General features: G+C 34.4%; 2 protein-coding genes across 2 annotated transcripts; one reads left to right on the top strand and one right to left on the bottom strand.

Annotated features, from left to right (window-relative positions):
- Positions 1-8,253: 8,253 nt before the first annotated feature.
- Positions 8,254-16,948, bottom strand: LOC115952751 (protein NRT1/ PTR FAMILY 1.1-like). The gene is made up of 4 exons (XM_031069987.1): positions 16,803-16,948; positions 16,458-16,675; positions 10,091-10,641; positions 8,254-9,438 (listed from the first exon to the last, which is right to left on the bottom strand). The coding sequence occupies exons 1-4, from the start codon at positions 16,915-16,917 to the stop codon at positions 8,526-8,528; spliced, it is 1,797 nt and encodes a 598-aa protein (XP_030925847.1). The 5' UTR covers positions 16,918-16,948; the 3' UTR covers positions 8,254-8,525.
- Positions 16,949-19,366: 2,418 nt separating this feature from the next.
- On the top strand, positions 19,367-19,744 carry LOC115952142. Its single transcript, XM_031069220.1, has one exon. The coding sequence runs from the start codon at positions 19,367-19,369 to the stop codon at positions 19,742-19,744; it is 378 nt and encodes a 125-aa protein (XP_030925080.1).
- Positions 19,745-20,742: the final 998 nt, after the last annotated feature.

Raw genomic sequence — 20,742 nt, 5'->3', positions numbered from 1 at the left:
GTACACTTAAAAAAAAAAGAATTAAGGAGCACAATTCAAAGAAAGACGAGCACCAAAAAATAAATTAATTAATAATGAGAAGTACAAGAAAAGACAAATAAAACAAAGAAGAAGAAGAAAATAATAAAGGAAAAAAATGCTAAGCAAAAAGACAGATTTTTTTTTGTTTTTTTGATAATCCAAAAAAAAAAAAACACTGATAGTACAGCGGATGGAGAGAAAAATCAAAGGAAAAGGAACAAAAAAAATAAAATAAAAAGCCAAAACTGGCAAAGAAACGACAAACCCATGTGCACTTGTTATTGAAAAAAAAAAAAAAAGCAATGTGAAAGAGGAAGTAATAGAGAATGAATTTGTTGATGAAATTTTGAAGAAAAAAGAGAGAAAGTGAAAGTGCAATATTCAAGAAACTTGAGAGGATAAATCAATTGTCATATACTCAAAAGAAGTTGTCTCTCTAATTATTTTTGGAAACACTTTTTATTTTTACCTATACCCTTTGTTCTAAATTCCTCCTCTTTACCCTACATTACATCCCAATGAAAGTCCTATTTGATCTTAAAGAAGGTATGGTTTGGATCTTTACATGACTAATCAATGTGTGTGGTGTAATATTTTTAGCCTTTCATGAGACTATAAATGTCCCTTATTTTGCTTCACCCTTCTTCATCTTATTTATATGTGAGATATTAGTCTTTGTTCTACATTATTATGTTCACATATGTTTAAGAGTGTTACACCCTTTTCGGAGTGATTTTATTTGTTGAGTATTAACAATTGTGAGATTTGAGTTGAAGCATAACTTTGGATAAAAATTCAAGACATGTTTTATCTTAAGACTAAGGTTGTGTTTGTGTTGGGTAAACTATTCACACACTAAGTATTGGTGGCATGTGGAATATCTTTGGTGGTTGTTAGTGTTTTGACCTTTGATTAACTATTTCTACTAAAGTAATAATTTTTTTTGTTATTTTGTGTCTTTCTCTCGAGTTGCTTAAATTGCTAGGGACTAGCAATGAGCTGATTAGGGAGTGTGATAATAACTTAATTTTGCATATTTATATCATTATTATAAAGCCTTATCATACTTATTTTGAATTAATTCATGCATTTTATAGCTAGTTTTGGAATAATGCTGAATAATCAATTTTGTGCTTAATTGAATTTTAATCCATGAATTTGTCTTTTATAGGATAATAAAATTAAATAAGTGGATTTGTGCAAAGAAGAAAGTTAATGGACTTTACTTTTACAAGGGCTATGATGAAGTCAAAAAATGTCTACTCAATTAAATTCGAGTCCAATTGAAGCAAGTAATCAAAGGAAATTTACACCAAATCCAAGTCCAATTTGGATTAGGATTCCATCTTGCGCACCAGTTAGTTTTTGAAGCGTAACTTTCGGTTCAGATGTCCAATCGAGATTATTTAAGTTGGGCTGGAAAGTTAACGTAAAGGGTTACAACTTTGTAGTTTACTAAAAATCCGAATTCTGAAATTAAATGGGCCTAAAACGTCGGTTAAGTGAAGCCTAAAAGCTTGAGAGCTCTTTAGGGAAAAGTTCAGGAGAGCTGCCATAAAACATAATTTATGTTTTCTTAAAGTTTCTTTACAGTTTTTAGAGTTTTATTTGTGTTATGGCTTGCTAGAAGCTTTGCTAAGGTAAGGGGTGAAACCCTACTGTTCATTGGTATGTTCTTAACAATTATTTATTGGTTTTAATGCTTATATTTTTATATTTTTGATTGTTTTACTCATTGTAGTGGGCCTTTTTGTGGTTAAAGTGTGGGTTGCCTCCTATGGTATTGGGCCCGAATGTTCTGGGTAAGGGAGTTGAGACCAGTCCAACTGCAACTCAACTTGGTCCGGCTTGTGCACAAACTATGCCTCGTCTGCCGGGAGCACGCTTACGGCGAGCGAAACTGTTTCAAATGAATTGCGACAGGCAGACATGATAATAATAATAATAATATCAAATATTTTGAGATCTTTATTAAGGTGAATAGATAAACCTTTCTTAAAAACAAAAGATAATCACAGTCTTAGCAACAATCATTTTATAAGAAAAGTAAAGGGGATCGAGTGGGTAGTCTGTGAGTTGATTGAGAAAGTAAATAAATTAGATTAAGTCTGATCCGCAAGACCAGAACCAGAGAGGGAAGGACACCTTTTCTCAAAGTGAATAATCTCTCAGGGTGATCTTGTCGGAAAAATTAATCACTTTGAGGGAAGTGAAGCTAAATGGTTGGTACCCAAGAACACCTTTCATTTCCGGCAGAGAGCAAGATTTTAAGAGGGAGAGAGGGAATCAACCTATTGATGCATGCCTGCCATTCTAACTCTCTATCTTTTTCTTCTCCTTCTTCTCTAATATTCCTCTTTTTTCTTATCTTTCTTCTTTCTTAATCCTTGTTTCTATTTCCTGATTTTCAAGTTTTCAATACCGTGGTGCTTACTGTTGTTGTTGTGTTGTTGTTCCTAAACACGGCAAGGGCCTTTTTATAGTGTCTGTCGTGACCGGATTTTACTATTCTAGCCCTTAACCACCTTTATCTGGTCTGGGTGTACCTGCCGACCACCACTGGTCTGACTGTGTGTCACTCCTTGTCGCTAGACAAAAGAAAACTATTTTGTTTGTTTGTCTGCCGTAGCACCCTTTCCTACTACGGTGTGGGTGCCTTCTCTCTCCCTATCCCTCATAGCATGCACCTAATGGTTCCAGCTCAACTATGCCCATTTGGGTGGTATGTCATCCTAGTAGGACACTTCCCCCAAAAGAGCCCTAGCAGGAACGTCAAAAATAGGTTTTTCCCCTCTCCCCACCACCAGACCATACCTTCTTTCCTCTGACCCATGACCTCACCGTGTCCTGTATTGGCTGGGTACAGGCTGGTGAGGTCTGGGCCTTGCGCGTGCCTCTCTTCCATGTATGTCCAAAATCTGTCTGCTGCTCATGCATCTGCTGTGGTTGGTCTACACAATCTGCAGTCTGTTCTTGACCATTTTTTGGTTTCCTTTTCCTTTATGGCTTGCCCTTTTCTTGGCTGGGCCTTGCTTGATGGTGGGCTTTACTTTTTCTTCAACCTACCCTTCTTCCTGCTACTATCTCCTGCCATACTACTTTATCATTCCTATTGCGAAGTTGTTTTGTTTCAATCTGGCTAGGCCTCCTTGGGCCTACCGTTTATTCTTCCCCTAATAGCCCAACAAGACCATTGGTTCTTGTGTTACATTACTAGCGGGCTCCTATGTCCCATTTGTTTTCCCTTGGACGTCCCAAGCCCGTTTGCTTTCCTTAGGCTTCCTTGACCCTTTTTCTAACTTCGCATTACCATGGGCTTTTACTGAATTCTTTGGGCTTCCCCGGCCCAATTACGTTATTCCTCATCTTTGGGGTTCATGGACTTGCCATCAACCCTTTACTTTCTTTTTTTTTCATTACTTTGGGCCTGCCACAGCCCATTCTCACTTTTCCACATCATATACTGCCCATGGTTTGTTTTTTCTCTCTTTCCGGACTCCTTTAAGCCCATTTACTCTTCAAGACCCATTTGTTTATCTCCTAGGCCTGTGATCCATTATTCCTGCCGCTTGGGCTTAATGGGTTTTCTATCCGTTTGCCAACTCCTTTCTGTCCGTGTTGCTGGGCTTCTCCCTTCTTCTTGGGCTTCCGAAATGGCCATCAACACTCATCTAGAAAAGTATTTAGTTTTGTATAATTCTTTGATTTATCGTAGACTTCGGGCACGTTAAATGCTTAGTATTCCCTACGAACTAATCACTAGTTTTGTTTTGCCTATAATCAATCAATTTCATAAAACTACCTTAGACAATTAATTCTTGAGTTTTTATTATTAAATCATCCAACTAAGATCATCCTTTGTATGAATTTTAGTTAAGTTATAAAATAAATATTGTTAAGACTATCAATAGATGTGTTATGTGTGGATCCCTAACCTTTAGCGCCTTAATATATTGTTATTTTCTCTCAATATAAATTAACTTTACTAAACCATCAAAAATCGCTTCAATTAAACTTTATTATTTTAGTTTTATTCTCTTGTGGTTTGCTAATCAATTCCCTTTTTCCTGTGGATTCGACCTCAAACTTACCGAGTTATTACTTTGCGACAATCTTGCACTTGAGAGTGTTATTTAAGTCGCAGCAAGTTTGTGGCACCGTTGCCGGGGACTAGGCGATTAGAGAAGCGTTCCACTTCGTTTGGAGAGACTTTCAGCATTAAATTACTTCACATATTGGGTAATATCTCTCCAAATCTTTTTTTTTAAGTAGTTTAGTTTTCTTTTAGAGTTTTTCTTTTATTTTTACTTCTTTTTATTGTTAAAGGTATTTCTTTTGTTTTCTCTTTCTTTCTTGCTTTACTATTGCATGCGTGTTTGATGTCGTGATAGTGATAATCGCTTGTTTAGAATTGGGTCTACTAATTTGTTTGGCAATTTATCTGATTCTTTCACACGTTCTCACACACTTGATATCATGGTGGACTTAGAGAGTAATCATGGTGATGAGAATAATTTAAATAATGAAAACTTCCATACTCACCAACCCATTAGAACTCTCAGGGATTATTTGCAACCTACTAGGAGTAGTGCACCATCATGCATCATTTTTCCAACTAATGCAAATAATTTTAATTTTAAGCCCGTATGATTTCATTACTTCCTAAATTTTATGGCTTAGATTCTGAAAATCCTCACCTACACTTTAAGGAATTTGAGGAGGTATGTTCTACCTTCTATGACCAATCATGTAATGAAGAGACCATTAGGTTGAAGTTGTTTCCTTTTTCTCTTAAAGACAAGGGAAAAACTCTAAAAGAAAACTAAACTACTTCAACCCAATGGTCTCTTCATTACATGATTGGTCATAGAAGGTAGAACATACCTCCTCAAATTCCTTAAAGTGTAGGTAAGGATTTTCATAATCTAAGCCATGGAATTTAGGAAGTAATGAAATCATATCGGGCTTAAAATTAAAATTATTTGCATTAGTTGGAAAAATGATGCATGATGGTGCACTACTCCTAGTAGGTTGCAAATAATCCTTGAGAGTTCTAATGGGTTGGTGAGCATGGAAGTTTTCATTATTTAAATTATTCTCATCACCATGATTACTCTCTAAGTCCGCCATGATATCAAGTGTGTGAGAATATGTGCAAGAATCAAATAAATTGCCAAACAAGTTATTAGACTCAACTCTAAACAAGCGATTATCACTATCACAACACCAAACACGCATGCAATAGTAAAGCAAGAAAGAAAAAGAAAACAAAAGAAATACCTTTAACAATAAAAATAAACGAAAAACTCTAAAAGAAAACTAAACTACTTAAAAAGAAAAGATTTGGAGAGATATTACCCAATATGTGAAGTAGTTTAATGCTGAAAACCTCTCCAAAAGAAGTGGAATGCTTCTCTAATTGCCTAGTCCCCGACAACGGCACCAAAAACTTGCTGCGACTTAAGTAATGCTCCCAAGTGCAGGATTGTCATAAAGTAATAACTCGGTAAGTCCGAGGTCAAATCCACAGGGAAAAGGGAATTGATTAGCAAACCACAAGAAAATAAAACTCAAATAATAAAGTTTAAATGAAGAGATTTTTGATGGTTTAGTAAAGTTAATTTAAATTGAGAGAAAATAACAATATACTAAGGCGCTAAGGGTTAGGGATCCACACACAACACATCTATTGGTAGTCTTAACAATATTTATTTTATAACTCAACTAAAATTCATATGAAGGATGATCTTAGTCAGATGATTTAACAATAAGAACTCAAGAATTAAATGTCTAAGGTAGTTTTATGAAATTGATTTATTTTAGGCAAAACAAAACTAGTGAATTAGTTCGCAGGGAGTACTAAGAATTTAACGTGCCCGGAGTCTACGATAAAACAAAGAATTATACAAAACTAAATACTTTTCTAGATGAGTAAAACAATCAAAAACATAAAAACATAAGCATTAAAACTAATAAATAATTGTTAATTACATACCAATAAACGGTTGGGTTTCACCTCTTGCCTTAACAAGGCTTCTAACAAGCCATAACACAAATAAAACTCTAAAAACTGTAAAGAAACTTTAAGAAAAACTAAATTATGTTCTACAGATGCTCTTCTGAATTTTACCCCAAAGAGCCTTTAAATAGGTCAAGGAATTCTATTACAAGTTGAATTCTCGTTTGGAGAAAATTCCAAATTTTTAGGCTTCAATTAGCTGACTTTTTCGGCCCATTTAACTTCAGAATTCGGACTTTTGGTAAACTACAAAGTTGTAGCTCTTTAAGTTAAATTTCCAGCCTAACTTGAATCATCTTGATTGGACATCTGAGCCAAAAGTTATGCTTCAAATACTAACTGGTGTGCAAGATGGAATCATAATCCGAATTGGACTTGGATTTGGTGCAAATTTCCTTTGATTCCTTGCTCCAATTAGACTTGAATTTAATCGGGTTGGCCTTCTTTGACTTCATCATAGCCCTTGTAAAAGTAAAGTCCATTAGCTTTCTTCTTTGCACAAAACCACTTATTTAATTTCATTATCCTACAAAAGGCAAATTCACTCATTAAAATTCAATTAAGTACAAAATTGATTATTCAACATTATTCCAAAACCAGCTATAAAATGTATGAATTAACTCAAAATAAGTATGATCATGCTTTCTAATAATGATATAAATATGCAAAATTAAGCTATTATCACTTGCACTTGGGTATTTTGTCTACTCCATATTGTGTGAGTTTTCCTCTTAGTTTTCTCCCCGAGAGACAAAAATCAAAGGAAAAGGAAATTAAAATAAAAGGCCAAACTGGCAAAGAAATGACAAACCCACGTGCACTTGCAAATGTGTATTTTAATCTGCTCCATACCGTGATAGTTTTCCCCTTAATTTTTTCCCCTAAAATCTCTCCATTTTGGTGGGCCTTAAGAGAAAATACTTGGACCCTACCACTTTTTTCCTCCCTCCCAACCAAACACCTACTAAAAATACTTTCTTTCCACTTTTCTCTCCTCTATTTTTCGTCCTCCCTAAAATCCCTCCAAACAAACATACCATTAAGGCCCATAACCAAACGAGCAACCTCATTTTGATGAACCACCTTAGTCTTTCTAACTTCCAACTTGGTTACTACCACAAAGTCCTTTACCCCAAAAGCTTCAGAGGTATCAATGACAAATGACTCAATCACTAGCCTAAAGACTATCACAAAGAGAAGGATCAAGGTTGAAACTCTTAAGCATGTTGGAGACTTGGAGTTACTATAATTCTGATGAGGCCAATACATATGAAGAAGCATCGAAAACTTGAACGAAATCTAGAGACTATAGGTCTTCAATCAAACCCAATATTGAATAGTTGATACCTTTGATCATTTTAGATTTCAACAATTCCCACTACTTCTGGTGATGGTCCTTTAAATTTGAACTTTAATCTTAGCGACAAATTTTAATCATATTCATATCAATTTTATAATTTTTTATGCATATTTTGTTAGCATCCTCAAAACACTTGTTTTTCCTTTCTTTTAGCACTCTCATAATTGTATTTCCTCTTTTACACGAGTTTTTTCTGCCATCCCTGATCTGACCACATTCCATCTTGTTGCCATCCATATTTGTGTGTAACTAAAATCCTTCTAAAGATATTATATGGCTTTGGCTAAACATTTTCTCTGTGAAATATGAGTGTCCAATTCCATAATAGGCCTATTATTTGGTACTTTAGGGTACTGAGCAATAGTACTCTTTATTCTCACATAAATGGTGTATTTCACCATAAATTTAATTATAGTAGATTCAATCATAAATTGCTCATTCATTAAAACAATATGCTCACATTCTCAATTATAGTATATATAGAACCAAGGTTATAGTAGGCTAGATTTGTACAATGTTATTTATTTTTAAAAGTATTTTTAGGATAAATTCATTTACTTCCATGTAATAATTTTTTTATATAAAATGATTTTTTATGATTATTTTTCCAAAATTTATATAAATAACAATTAATTTGAAATATAACATTCTCACTCAAATTCAATCATTTTTGGCAACACTTGAAATCAAATTCAGGAAAAGGCAAAACTAAATTTAATAAGATACAATCAAGAATATAATTAATAATGTGCACTTAAGTTAGAGGAAGTAATTAAATATTTGTCAAAAAATCATTAAGTTCATATTCTTAATTATATTAATCTTAACAAATTCAATTTCTTCTTATTGGCACACTATACATCGACTAGTTGCATCTTATTCTAAGATAAGAAAAGATGGTTTTCCTTTTTTTAATTACAAACAATATGATTTCATCCACCTTGTCCACTCTTCGATGACTATGCTATACTACCATGCTAAAATATTAAGCGATGACCTCTCAAAACTAGGCACTTGAAACTTGAAACTTGAAAAAGCTCAAGCACTGCCCGATGAAGTGAACACAAATACTGAAATACATCAATGTAAATTGGGTTCATCAACATCAAGAACTATACCTACACATCAAGCCGAGGGTGGTGTTCTTGATTTGCCTACATCTTCTTTACTTTCCATTTGTTTTAGCCTATTGTCCTTCATTTTATCCCTTGCATCCTCACTAGGTCCATAAGCCCAACAACAACCAAGAAAATATACAAAATTAACTACACACATTATGGTGATGAGCCAATAGAAATAATCCAAGTGACCCTTATTCAGATTGTTAGGAATCCAACTCTCATTCCCTCCTTTCTTTGTAGCTTTATCAACAATCTTCACCAGAAAACTAGCCACCAAGCTACCCACAGCCATTCCCAGTGTGAAAAGAGCTACTGCAATACTTGACATGTTCCTTGGAAACTGAGAGAAATAGAATTCAATCTGGCCAATTGCATTGAAAGCCTCAGCCAACCCAATCAAGCAATATTGTGGAATTAGCCACATTGCAGACATGTCCATCACCGTCCCTGGCTGATCAGCAAGGCCTTGATCAATGGCAATTTTCCTCCTTATGTTCTCAACTATCGCAGACACAGCCATGGCCAAGGCAGATAGTACTAACCCAGTTCCCATGCGCATTTTTGTTCCAAGCCCGCATGGTTTTCCGGTAAGTTTTGTTAGTAATGGAACAATTGCACGATCATATATGGCAACCCAGATAGTTAATGTGATAACTATGAACACAGAGAATGATCCTGCTGGAATTTGAAACTTGGGACTAAGGTGTCGGTCCATCATGTTAGCTTGGATTGTAAATGTGTATTGATTCAAAGTAACTTGTATCACGAAACCAGTAGACCACATGGGGATGACTCTCATCAGTGCTTTGAGTGATTCTACTTGATCTATTGTGCAGAGGTTCCATGGATTAATAGATGAGCCATCTGGGTTTAAGTCTTTCTGAGGATCTCTGATAATGCAAGCTCTGTTGAGACACCTGTTCAAAGGACAAAAACATGGTAAGAGAAATTTCCCTGTTGGTGTATACCTTTTCTTTTCCCAAATTCTCATTGCATTCACAGTTTCCGTAAATGTCCTGTTAAAAACTAGGATTTCCTTGCACACAACAGAAAACAAAACCAATGACATATTGTTTTGATGTTCCTTAAAATGAGTCATTTTTAGGAAACATTTTCAAACAGGTTTTCAACAATAAGTCTCAAGATAAATTTTTTCACAACTTTTGAGGTGATATATTACCTTTGGTGCTAATAAAAATAGTGTTATGTTAACAAGTACCCTTACGGCAATTATTAATAAACTATTTTAAGAAAGTTTCGACATTATTTTTATGAGAAATATAAAAAGTAGTTAAAAAAATTATTTATTTTTTTCATTTCCTATTAAAAGTTTTTAAAAATATTTCCTAAATCAAATATCCTTAGAATATCAATTAACTTTTCCCATAAAAGTATATGTTATCAATAGTGATATTGTTCTAGTCATGACTTTTCACATCACCAGTTATGAAAAAGAAAGTAAATTTTTTGTTTCTCACATTACTATTTTCAAGAACATGTCCAAGCATGTTCCTGCACAGTTTTGTAGTGTTTGCATGTCAAAATTTAACAATGACATTGATATGGTACCTTAGTTTATCAGTTGGAACAATGATGTTTGAGTCTTTCCCATAATGGTACTCTACATTCTTGGCCGAGAGTGGAAGATTTCTTTTCCTGAAGGCAGCCACTAGTACTTGAATAAAACCAATAAACAAACTTTTTTCAGCCTTCACTTTTACATAAAGAGAAGAGCCAAACAAGAACATTAGGGCTGAAACCACCATTATAATTAAAGGAACTCCAAAACCAACTTTCCATCCCAATTGGTCTTGAATATAGACAATGATACTCAATGCAAGAACTGATGAAATCCCTACTGATGCATAGTACCAATTGAAGTAGCTCTGTAAAAGTCTCTCATATTTGGGGTTGTCTTTCTTATTGTCCAACTGGTCTGCACCAAAGGCTATGGAACATGGTCTGATGCAGCCAGCCCCAATGGACATGAGCCCGAAAGAGGATAGCAAGACAATGAGTTGGCCAGGACTGGCTGAGTCGCAATTGCTGCTAAATTGGGCGGCACAAAGAGGAGGCTTTAACTTTGGAATCATGGCTGTTAGCCATAGTAGTGTCATGCCCTATGACAACAATTTATGAAAAAAAATTATAGCATTGGATAAAATCCAATATTAAGATAGGAAAATACTAAATGGGTTATATATAATAGGATTTGAATTTATGGTGTGTATTTCAACATGATTAATTTTTGGATTATGTTAAAGAAATTGTTAATAAATCATTTTAGAAAAGTTTTTATACTATTTTTATGAGAAATCGAAAATTTTTATCAAAATATTAATTGTTTTTTTTCTTTTCTCATAAAAATAATTTTCTAAAGTAGTTCACTAATAAATGTCTTTAGGGAGTTAACTTTTCCTTAGAGGTGTCAATGTTCAACCCAACCTGCAAACACGATACAAACTCGACACCGGTTTTTTCGAGTTTGGGTTGGGCCTTAATGGGTTTGGGTCATAAACGGGTCGACTTGAAAGCGACACGATAAGAAATGTGTCATAAGCAGGTCAACTCACATAACCCGTAATAGACACGTTTGACACGTCAATTTATTTGTGTTAACCCAAATAACCCACTTAACACAACCCGTTTAACTGGTATAACAAATAAATATTTATTTTATTTTAGATTTTTCAAATACCTTTTATATCCAACATATATTTTAAATTTAAAAAAAAAAAGTGAGTAATTACAAAAACTTACAAGGGTTATAATTGGAAATTGAAACTTTACAAACCCTAGATCTCTAAACCCTACAAACCCTAAATCTCTAAACCTCTTATATATATCTTCTTCTTCGTCTTTCTTTCTTTTCTTTTTCTTTTCTTTTTTTTTAAATAATTTCAACCGTACTACTCACTCTACTATCTTATAGTTTCAAGCTTAATTCTCAAACTCAAAGTCTCAAATCAGTTATTGCTCTCTCTCTCAAATGTGTTTATTTTTTCTGCATAATGCTTTTGTTCTATAAACTTTGAACCCATGTGCCGTTATTAATATATGAGATATATTAATTGTTGATTAAGGCCTTGGTTGTTGCTTTTGTCTTGTGCCGTGTGTTTTTTTTTTTTTTTTTTTTTTTTTTTGGTGTTTGTATTAGTGTTGGACACCGTCTACATATCTTGCAAGTGGGTTTATTGAGATAGTTTATAAACTAGATCTGATGCGTAATGCTTTTAAAGATTACAACAATGTGGGTTGAAGACTTGAAGTGTATGCATTGTTTTTGGGATGTAAAAAAAAATTATTTCTAGATGAATGTTATATTTAATATTATGCAGGTTTAAATGGGTTGTGTTACATTTGTATCAACCCAACACGACTTGTTTATTAAGCGAGTCAAATGAGTTGGGTCAGGTCAACCCGCTTTATTAATAAGTTGAGTTAGGGTTGAAGGATCATGACACGATTATTAAATGAGTCAGGTTAGTGTTGAGCCATTTAGTTAAATACCCCTACCTCGACACGCTAACCCGAATTGACACCCCTACTTTTCCTTTATTTTTTATCATTAGATTAAAATAGTAATAAATTTTTTTGATGGAATTTAATATTAAATGCTTTTATTATTATTATTATACAAGATAGAAATTTTACTCTAACTTAATTTAAGTGTATACGTGTGTAAAACTCCTTTTTAGAAACTTGAATGAACTCTGTCTCTTACCAAAGGTGCGCGATGGTAAATGCTTTTATTGATGATGAGAGATTTAATCAATTGATTTAACTACTAACTTAAAAGAAGTAATAAAGGCAAGTATATTTTAATTAATCATTTATGTTTAAGTGTGAACTTAGACCTCAATTGGCTAGTCAAAATTAATGTTTTGACCAAAATATCATGGAAGTTGTTTCCATTAGAGCATCAGTCTCCTCAATTTTTTAGCTAAATTAATCCAAAAAACTCTACTTTTACTAGTTTAGCTATCTATTTTAGTATTTTATTTTATTTTTGAGTAATACTACAGCCATAAACTATTTTACAACATTTTTACAAAATGTTGATATGGCTAACTTCTTATTGGTTTTCATCTAAGTTTAATATTACTTTTTCATTTACTAATAATCATTCACCACATCAACAGTTTGTAAAAAAATTTGTAAAATAATTTGTATCTCTAGCGTTATTCTTTTTTTTCATACACATGCATTAGCCTTAATACTCCATCATTATTGCAGTTAAATATTATTTTCTCCACATTTTTAATCCCCAAATTCAACACCACCCACAACCTAGCAAATGCCAAAATTCACAGGTGATTTTCCAAAAAAAAAAAAATTTACTTGACTTCAGCTTTTTCTTTCTTCTCTTCAATCGTAAGCTTTCCAACACACAAATTGCACAATTTCACAACAGATAAATTAACTTTCACTATGAAAGGTAATGAAATTCCTAGAAAGTCAATCCTCTTCCCTTTTCAAATAAAGTTCGGCTTCAAATTTCATCATCTTATGCTCCGTGAAATCAATGTTTGCATCTCCTATTATATTTTCACATATTGCACTGAAACTACAATTTTTACGGTTCTTTGACAACTAAACGATGAGGTTCCAATCTTCCTTACAACCAAAGACAACACCACTGCCATTGCCATATATACAACCACAAGCACCAAAGACAACACCAACACCATCACCAAATCTGCTCACCAAAAAATAAAAAATCATTCATCGTGTTTTCCACCACCAAAAACCCAGCCAACAAAACACTACCACCAGAGAACCAGATCCGACAACGGAGAACCAATCAAACAAACCACGAGAGAGAGAGAGAGAGAGAGAGAGATTTGAAAGTTGAAACACCCACCTTCACTGCAAACCGAGAGAGAGAGAGAGAGAGAGAGAGAGAGAGAGAGAGAGAGAGAGAGAGAGAGAGAGAGAGAGAGAGAGAGAGAGATTTGAAAGTTGAAATGCAATGGCAACTCAAGAATTTTTTTCAAGATGGTCATTAAAAAAATTTAATAAAAATAAAATTTGAATCTATTAACATCACAAAATAAAAACATATGCAAATACATAAAGTTTTGAAATTTCATTTCACAAGTTTTTATATTTTGAAATTATTGTGTGATATGATAGTTTCACTATCAATGAAGGTTTTGAAACCCGGACCAGACCGTACGGTCTAATTGAAAAAATCTCGAACCGTTCATTTTTGCAGTTCTTTTAGCCTCAAGAACCGCTCTATGGGAAAAAAGTAGGAACCCGTACGAACTATGGTCGGACCTCACGATTCTAAGAATCGTGATCAGACCGCTCCTCACGGTTCCCTACTTTCCATTGAATCTAAACCTATTAAAAAAAAAAAAAGGATAAAAGGAAGAAGACGACAACGAAGCAGGGGTGGCGCCATGAAGCAACAGCTTCTTCTTCTTCTTCTTCTTCTTCTTCTTCTTCTTTCTTTTTTTTCTTCTTCTTCTTTGTCCATCTCCCTCTCTCCTTTTTTTTTGCTGAACTTTGTAATGTATGTGGTCTGGTTTCTCACTTTCTCTTTCTTTGTATTTGTTATGACTACATTGACACTAGCTGCCTAGCATTGGAATATTGAAAGCTTCCTAAGCTCTCCACGTATCTACAGTACACCGACACTAGCTGCCTAGCATTGGAAATATTGAAAGCTTTTAAATTTTGAATAAAAGATGAGCTCTCCACATGAAAGCTCTCCATTACTTCTTTTTAGCTTTGACCTTTGAGCCCAACGTGATGTGACATAATGTACGTGTATTGCCAGATTGCTACAGTATTGCAACAAATTTATATTTAGAATAATGCTAATATTACAATATTTTTAACAATTTTTGTCATAAGTTGTGAGTGATAAAAATATAAATTCATATACATCCATAGTTTTTTTCACTCCTCACAACTTATCATATAACGAGTTGTAGCAAAAATTGTGTGAAATATTATAATACTAGTATTGCTATAATATTTAAAGTTTTTTTTTGGAAATAGATATACTTATACTTATAATTATAAATTATTAAATAATTATTTTAATATTTAAATTATTAGATAATTTAAATATTTTGTTTTTTTTGAGGTAGGTGTCCTTCTCATTCTTATATTATAATAATTATTATATTATTGTTATTATTATCATTATTATTACTATTATGACAAGTTTTACTAATTAACATGTAAAAAATAAAGGTATAATTTATTTATATTTGCTTAGGATTTGACCTTTCTTATTTGTCTGGTAAAAGTTATGATATAAAAAATATTTGAAAGATATATCTCTATATTAAATTAGACTATTTTAGTTAATTTTTCTATTTTTATTAATTTAATGTTTTTATTTATATTTAAAATAATTATTAAATTAATTATGACGTCATCACGGTTCGACCTCGGTCCAACCTCAGTTCGACCTCAAAAACCTTGAACATCTTCCTTTTACGGTTCAATGAACGGTCTGGGTCCGAAAACCTTACTATCAATGTTATTTGCTACATCTTTTTTAATGTATACAACCAAGTAATTATTAAACTACTTATCTCTCATTCAATTACCAACGTATTGCATAAATAAGTAATAATATAAAAAAAAAATGCATTATCTTTTTGAAAAAGAAGAATCACATAAATCCAACAAATTCGGCTAAAAACTAAAGCAAACAATAACAGACTAGCTATTTGAAAAGTGCGCATTTTTTATATATAAAAAATAGAAATTGTAAAATATGCCATTTGAAAACACAATTTAAATAATCACAATTAAACGCATTTGATTTGGGTTTTTAGGCTATTTGTTTGTTTTGGCAATTTTTGAGAAGTGCTATATTCACAATATTTTTGCAACACTTTCATAACAAAGCTTAAGCGGTAATAAGTTTTTACTAGTTCTTATTTGAACTTACTACTGAAATTAATTTTCTATTCAGCAATAACAATCTGCTACTTAAGATTTGTAACGAAAATATTGTGAATAGCATTTCTCACAATTTTTTGGTTCAATATTCAACGAACCAAAATTTTGGAGAGGTTGAATTTTATTTTTAATGGACTCAATTGTTATTAAGGGTGTTCAAGTTTTTTTAAGGGTGATCAAGTTTTTTTCTAGGGTGGTCAAAAGACCCTTATTATTTTAAAACTCAAAATTTTTTAAGGTATATTAAAAAAAAATTCAGGGTGGTCATGTGACCACCCTGATTAACTCTTGGCGCCCCCTGCTTCACTGCAATAATCCTGTCAGGTCTGACTTACCGGAGAACCAAATCCAGAGAGAGAGAGAGAGAGAGATGAAAGTTGAAACAAAAAATAATTTTTTTTAAAAAAAAGGATTTTGGCTTGGCGAGTAAAGTTGCTTGCCAGCTGCTCCTCGCTAAGTATTTTGTACTACTTTGGCGAGACTAATGCATAAGTTTTTTTGAATCTTTAGTTGTATATTTGCTAAAATTGTAAAATTCTATTACACTCTAATTTATTAGATTTAACATATCTCCCGCGTTAATAGAGATATATAGCCATGATTCGAAGTTAACATGATCACATGCAATAAGGTTCCTAGGGACTTGAACTGCAGTAGTCATTGGGAAGATTGAAGAACCACTTTTCTTATATACATTTGTAAACCATCCCAATTGTCGGATATTCCTTAAGGCTGAATGAATAGAAATGAAAAGAATCAATTCCAAAAATCAAAGAGAAAATGAATTTCAATGGATGCAATTATTAGCAATTCAAATCATCGATCGATCACAACTGTCTGTCATGAGTCTAATCAATAATAATCAAGCATCGACATAAAACAAAAAATATACATAAGCTTTGGCTAGTTATTGTAAGTTATAACTCTACGAGTGGTAGAACTACTACTATCAAATGCTAGCAGATCGAGCTGTGGATTATAGGAAGAAAAGTCACAAAATACTAACCAGAAGGCTAGAGAAGGATCCCAAGGCGATGACCAAGAACCGGCCCAAGTAAGAATCAGCGAGGAAAGCGCCCACAATAGCTAGGGCATTGGATATGGCTGACCACAATAGCAATATGCTTGTTCCAGTTGCAATGTCAATGTTATATCCGTTCATCAAATAGAAGATCATGTTAGCCATCAGTCCGTAGCTGACTACTTTCTCAAATGATTCATTCACTGTTTATTTTCCAACAGCAAGAGCAAGAAAAAAAATATGGTCAACAAAAAGTCAAAAACTCTTTTTAGTATACTGCTTATAGTAACTAAAATATATAGGTGTGTGAGATTGAGATGTATTTATTACCTATGATGAAGGGCATAGTTCTAAAGCCACCCTTTCTGCTGGGTCTTGATGACTGCTCTGTTGAATTTTGGTTTGAAGGAGTTTCCATACTCTCCTCTGCAACTAGCTGATCCATCCTCAAGAAATTAAGAGTTGTGATGCTCTCTCTCTCTCTCTCTCTCTGAGTAAAAACAAGAGAGAGAGGTTTCAAGTTCAGTACGTACTCAATGTGATACTAATTGGGCCTGTTTGGTAAGAGATTTCTAGTAATGTTTGTATTTTTTGGAAATACGAATGGGTGAAAAAGTATGAAAATACATGTAACGAACGAGCCCTAGGTCTTTTGAACATCAAGTAATACATGGGCATCATTTTATAAGTGCGGATTGCAGCACCATGTTACTTTGTGTTGGACTCTTATTGGTGAGGTTTTTTTTTCCCTTTAATTTTACTTTTCCACTCTATGATCTTTGATTTTGCTGGCTTTCCTTTTTGTTATTTTTTTATAATATGGCTTGAGAAAGTTCATATAGTTCCAATAAATTTCTTAATTAATAGTTGGATTCATTTAAAAAATCATATACTATATAATAAAAGTTGGGCTTAAAAGTCGTGATTAAGCCAAGTGATCACTCTCACTAATTAGTAACTTAATTAAATATTTTTTTGTTATGATATATTTCATCAATTAAGAGATAATATTTAACAAATACTTAATTTAGGTAAAACAAATTTTATTTAGATTTCAACAAATTTAAATTCTATTCAAACTAAAATTTCTATTATAAAAATTTTCTAAACTTAAATAACATACAACAACCCACTTTTTCACTAATTAGTAAATTAATTATATATTTTTTATTAGGATATATTTCCTCAATTAAGGGATAATATTTAATAACGTTTGTAATTTAGATGAAACTTTATCATTTAAAGTTCAACCAATTTAAATTCTATTCAAACTAAAAGTTTATTATAAACAGTTTCTGAATTCAAACCCCACACAACAACCTGCCTTTTATTTCTTAAAAAAAAAAAAAAAAAAAAAAAAAACCCACATTTTGACCAAGGAATAAGATTTAGCAATAATTTAAAACAATTAAATTCTATTCAAACTAAAAGTCTACTATCAAAAATTTCTAAACTTAAATCCCACATGACCCATGTTTTTGTTTTTGTTTTTTTTCCTCAATTTGCATGATTTAATAATAATTTAAAACAAATTTAAATTATATTCAAACTAAAAGTGTATTATAAAATGATAATGTTAAGTGCTGAATTGATGAGGTGATGATAGCAAGATTCGAGGTTAGCTAAGCCTCCTGGATGAATGAAAGAATGGAGAAGAAGAATAGAGTAACAGAAGAAAGAATAGAATAACAGAAGAATATTGAGCTTTACTGTATTGATATCTCTTATGGTTACAATCTCTCATTCTTATACTCCAATCCTCTCTGGTAAGTGACTGCACATGGCTGTGCTTACAGCTGTGTAACTAACTCACACTCCAGCTGTCCTAGCTGTCACAACTAACTTCACTAACCTTCACACCTAATTCGGATACAAGCCTCCCTATAGCCTTATTGTAGTTCCTACATACTCACCTTTGCCATTTTAGCTAATTAGGTACCTTAGCAGGCAGCCAAGCACTTAACCAATTAAAATAGCAATGGTTATTTCATTTAGCAATTCTCCTAATTAAGACTCCTAACAGATAAGGGCGTTCATGGAAAGAAGTAAATTTGTTACATACAAGGAAGCCGACGACTCCAATGATCCCGTTAGTTTCACATGCATGGACGAAAGTACGAAAGCAACAATGCCATAGGCCGACGACCTCACTTCAATACTTGATGGCATCTACACGAGTCGACGGGAATCCTCGAACAAAACAACAGGCCGATGAGAAGAGAGAGAGGCCAATGGTAATAAAGAAGCCAACGGGAATAAAGAGCATGACGGGTCCAATGTGGCCTTGCTTAACCTCCACAAATGTTTATACAAGGAAATATCTTGTACCCCACGATTAATCCTAATCAAGGGAATCCCTATAAGGAAATGATCCCGCAAGATACGTGTATTAATGAGAATCTTTCCTATAAGGAAAGACCCTCTCCGCGAAGAAACGAATGTCAACTCTACACTATTATAAACCCCCCCTAAAGCCCTCACAAACCTAGGTACACATAATTTACCCCAGTTCTGGCACTCTAGAGCTGTGAAAGTTCTCTAACTTAACTTTCGAAGGGTATTTGGACGGTACCACACTGGTACTCTCTAAGGTCTTCTTCTCCTTCTTTGTTACGCAGGTTTCATCTGGAGCACGTGATGACTGAGCGACTTACTGACGATTTTTAGCATCATCAGCTAGCGCCGTCTATGAGAACGACGTCGCAACGCGGTACTACCACTTCCCGAACAAAGAGCTGTATGGTACTCACTCGCTCGATGGCTACCACCAACAACCAAGGAGACAAACCACGTACCACCACCCTCGAACGACAGGTTCAGACTTAAGCCGCAGTCGTGGAACGCCTCACCAAACAAAACCACGACCTGGAGGCCTAGAGTCATTCAAAACCCTCATGCATTTGCAAGGCGTGGCGGACGAGATCATGTGCCGAGATTTTTCAACAACGTTGAAGGGTCCCGTAAAGGTATGGTTCAGCAGATTGACACCAAACTCCATCAATACCTTTAAGGAGCTAAGCACGCAGTTTGCCTCACACTTCATCAGGGGGCACAGGTATAAGAAGTCTACTACATGCCTAATGAGCATCAAGCAATGGGAGGATGAGATGCTGAGGTCTTACATAACCTGCTTCAACAAAGAGGCCCTCTCGATTGAGAAATCCGATGATAAGATACTTGTTGCTGCTTTCACCAATGGGTTACGGAAGGGGAAGTTTTTGTTTTCTTTATACAAAAAGGACCCAAAAACCATGTCGGATGTACTTTATTGAGCTACTAAGTACATGAATGCGGAAGACGCATTACAGGCTCTAGAGGAGAAGCCCAAGAAGAGGGAAAGGCAAGAAGATACACAGCAGGACAAGAGATGGAAAACAACAAGGATCGGAGACCAATGGGAGGACAGGTGTTCCAAACCCCCCACTGGAAGGTTCAAAAGCTCCACCCCGTTGACTGCCCCGCTTGATCAAGTCCTGATGCAGATCAAGGATGAAGCGGCCTTAGGAGAGCCTGGCAAGCTAAAGGGAGATCCCAGTAAGAGGTCCAGAGACAAGTATTGCCGTTTTCACCGCGATCATAGTCACGATATGTCTAAATGCTACCACTTAAAGTAGTAGATCGAAACCCTTATCAGACAAGGAAAGTTACAAAGGTCCATCAACAAGGAAATGATGGACCTACCACAAGAGCAGGCTGCCTGGAGGGAGAACGAGCGTCCTAGACCACCCCTAGGAGACATAAGAATGATTGTGGGGAGCACTACAGCTTCTAGCTCATCTGAGAAGACTCGTGAGACTCACCTTAGAATGGTTTAGAACGTCCAGCTAACGGGTTTCGTCCCAAAGATGGCACAAGTCGACAATCCCATAATTGGATTCTCAGAGGAAGATGCTCAATGTCTCTACCACCCACACGATGATGCACTCATTGTTAGCATACAGGTAAAGGACTACAACACTCACTAGGTCCTAATTAACAATGGAAGCTCTGCTGACATCCTTTAATACCCAGTGTTTCAACAAATGAGAATCAAGAGGGAGCAACTCATACCAACCAATGTGCCATTCGTTGGGTTCAGAGGAACGAGATTATGCCCCCTCGGCAAGGTCACATTGCTCATGATGGTCGATAACTACCCTCAACAAATTACTAAGGATGTTACATTCCTTGTTGTCAACTGCTCATCTGCCTACAATGCCATACTGGGCCAACCTACCCTCAACTCATGGAAGGCCGTGACTTCAACTTATCACCTGATGATCAAATTCCC

Source organism: Quercus lobata, chromosome 7 (genome assembly GCF_001633185.2).
Source record: "Quercus lobata isolate SW786 chromosome 7, ValleyOak3.0 Primary Assembly, whole genome shotgun sequence".
NCBI lineage: Eukaryota > Viridiplantae > Streptophyta > Magnoliopsida > Fagales > Fagaceae > Quercus > Quercus lobata.
This window is presented reverse-complemented; position numbering and strand designations above follow the sequence as displayed.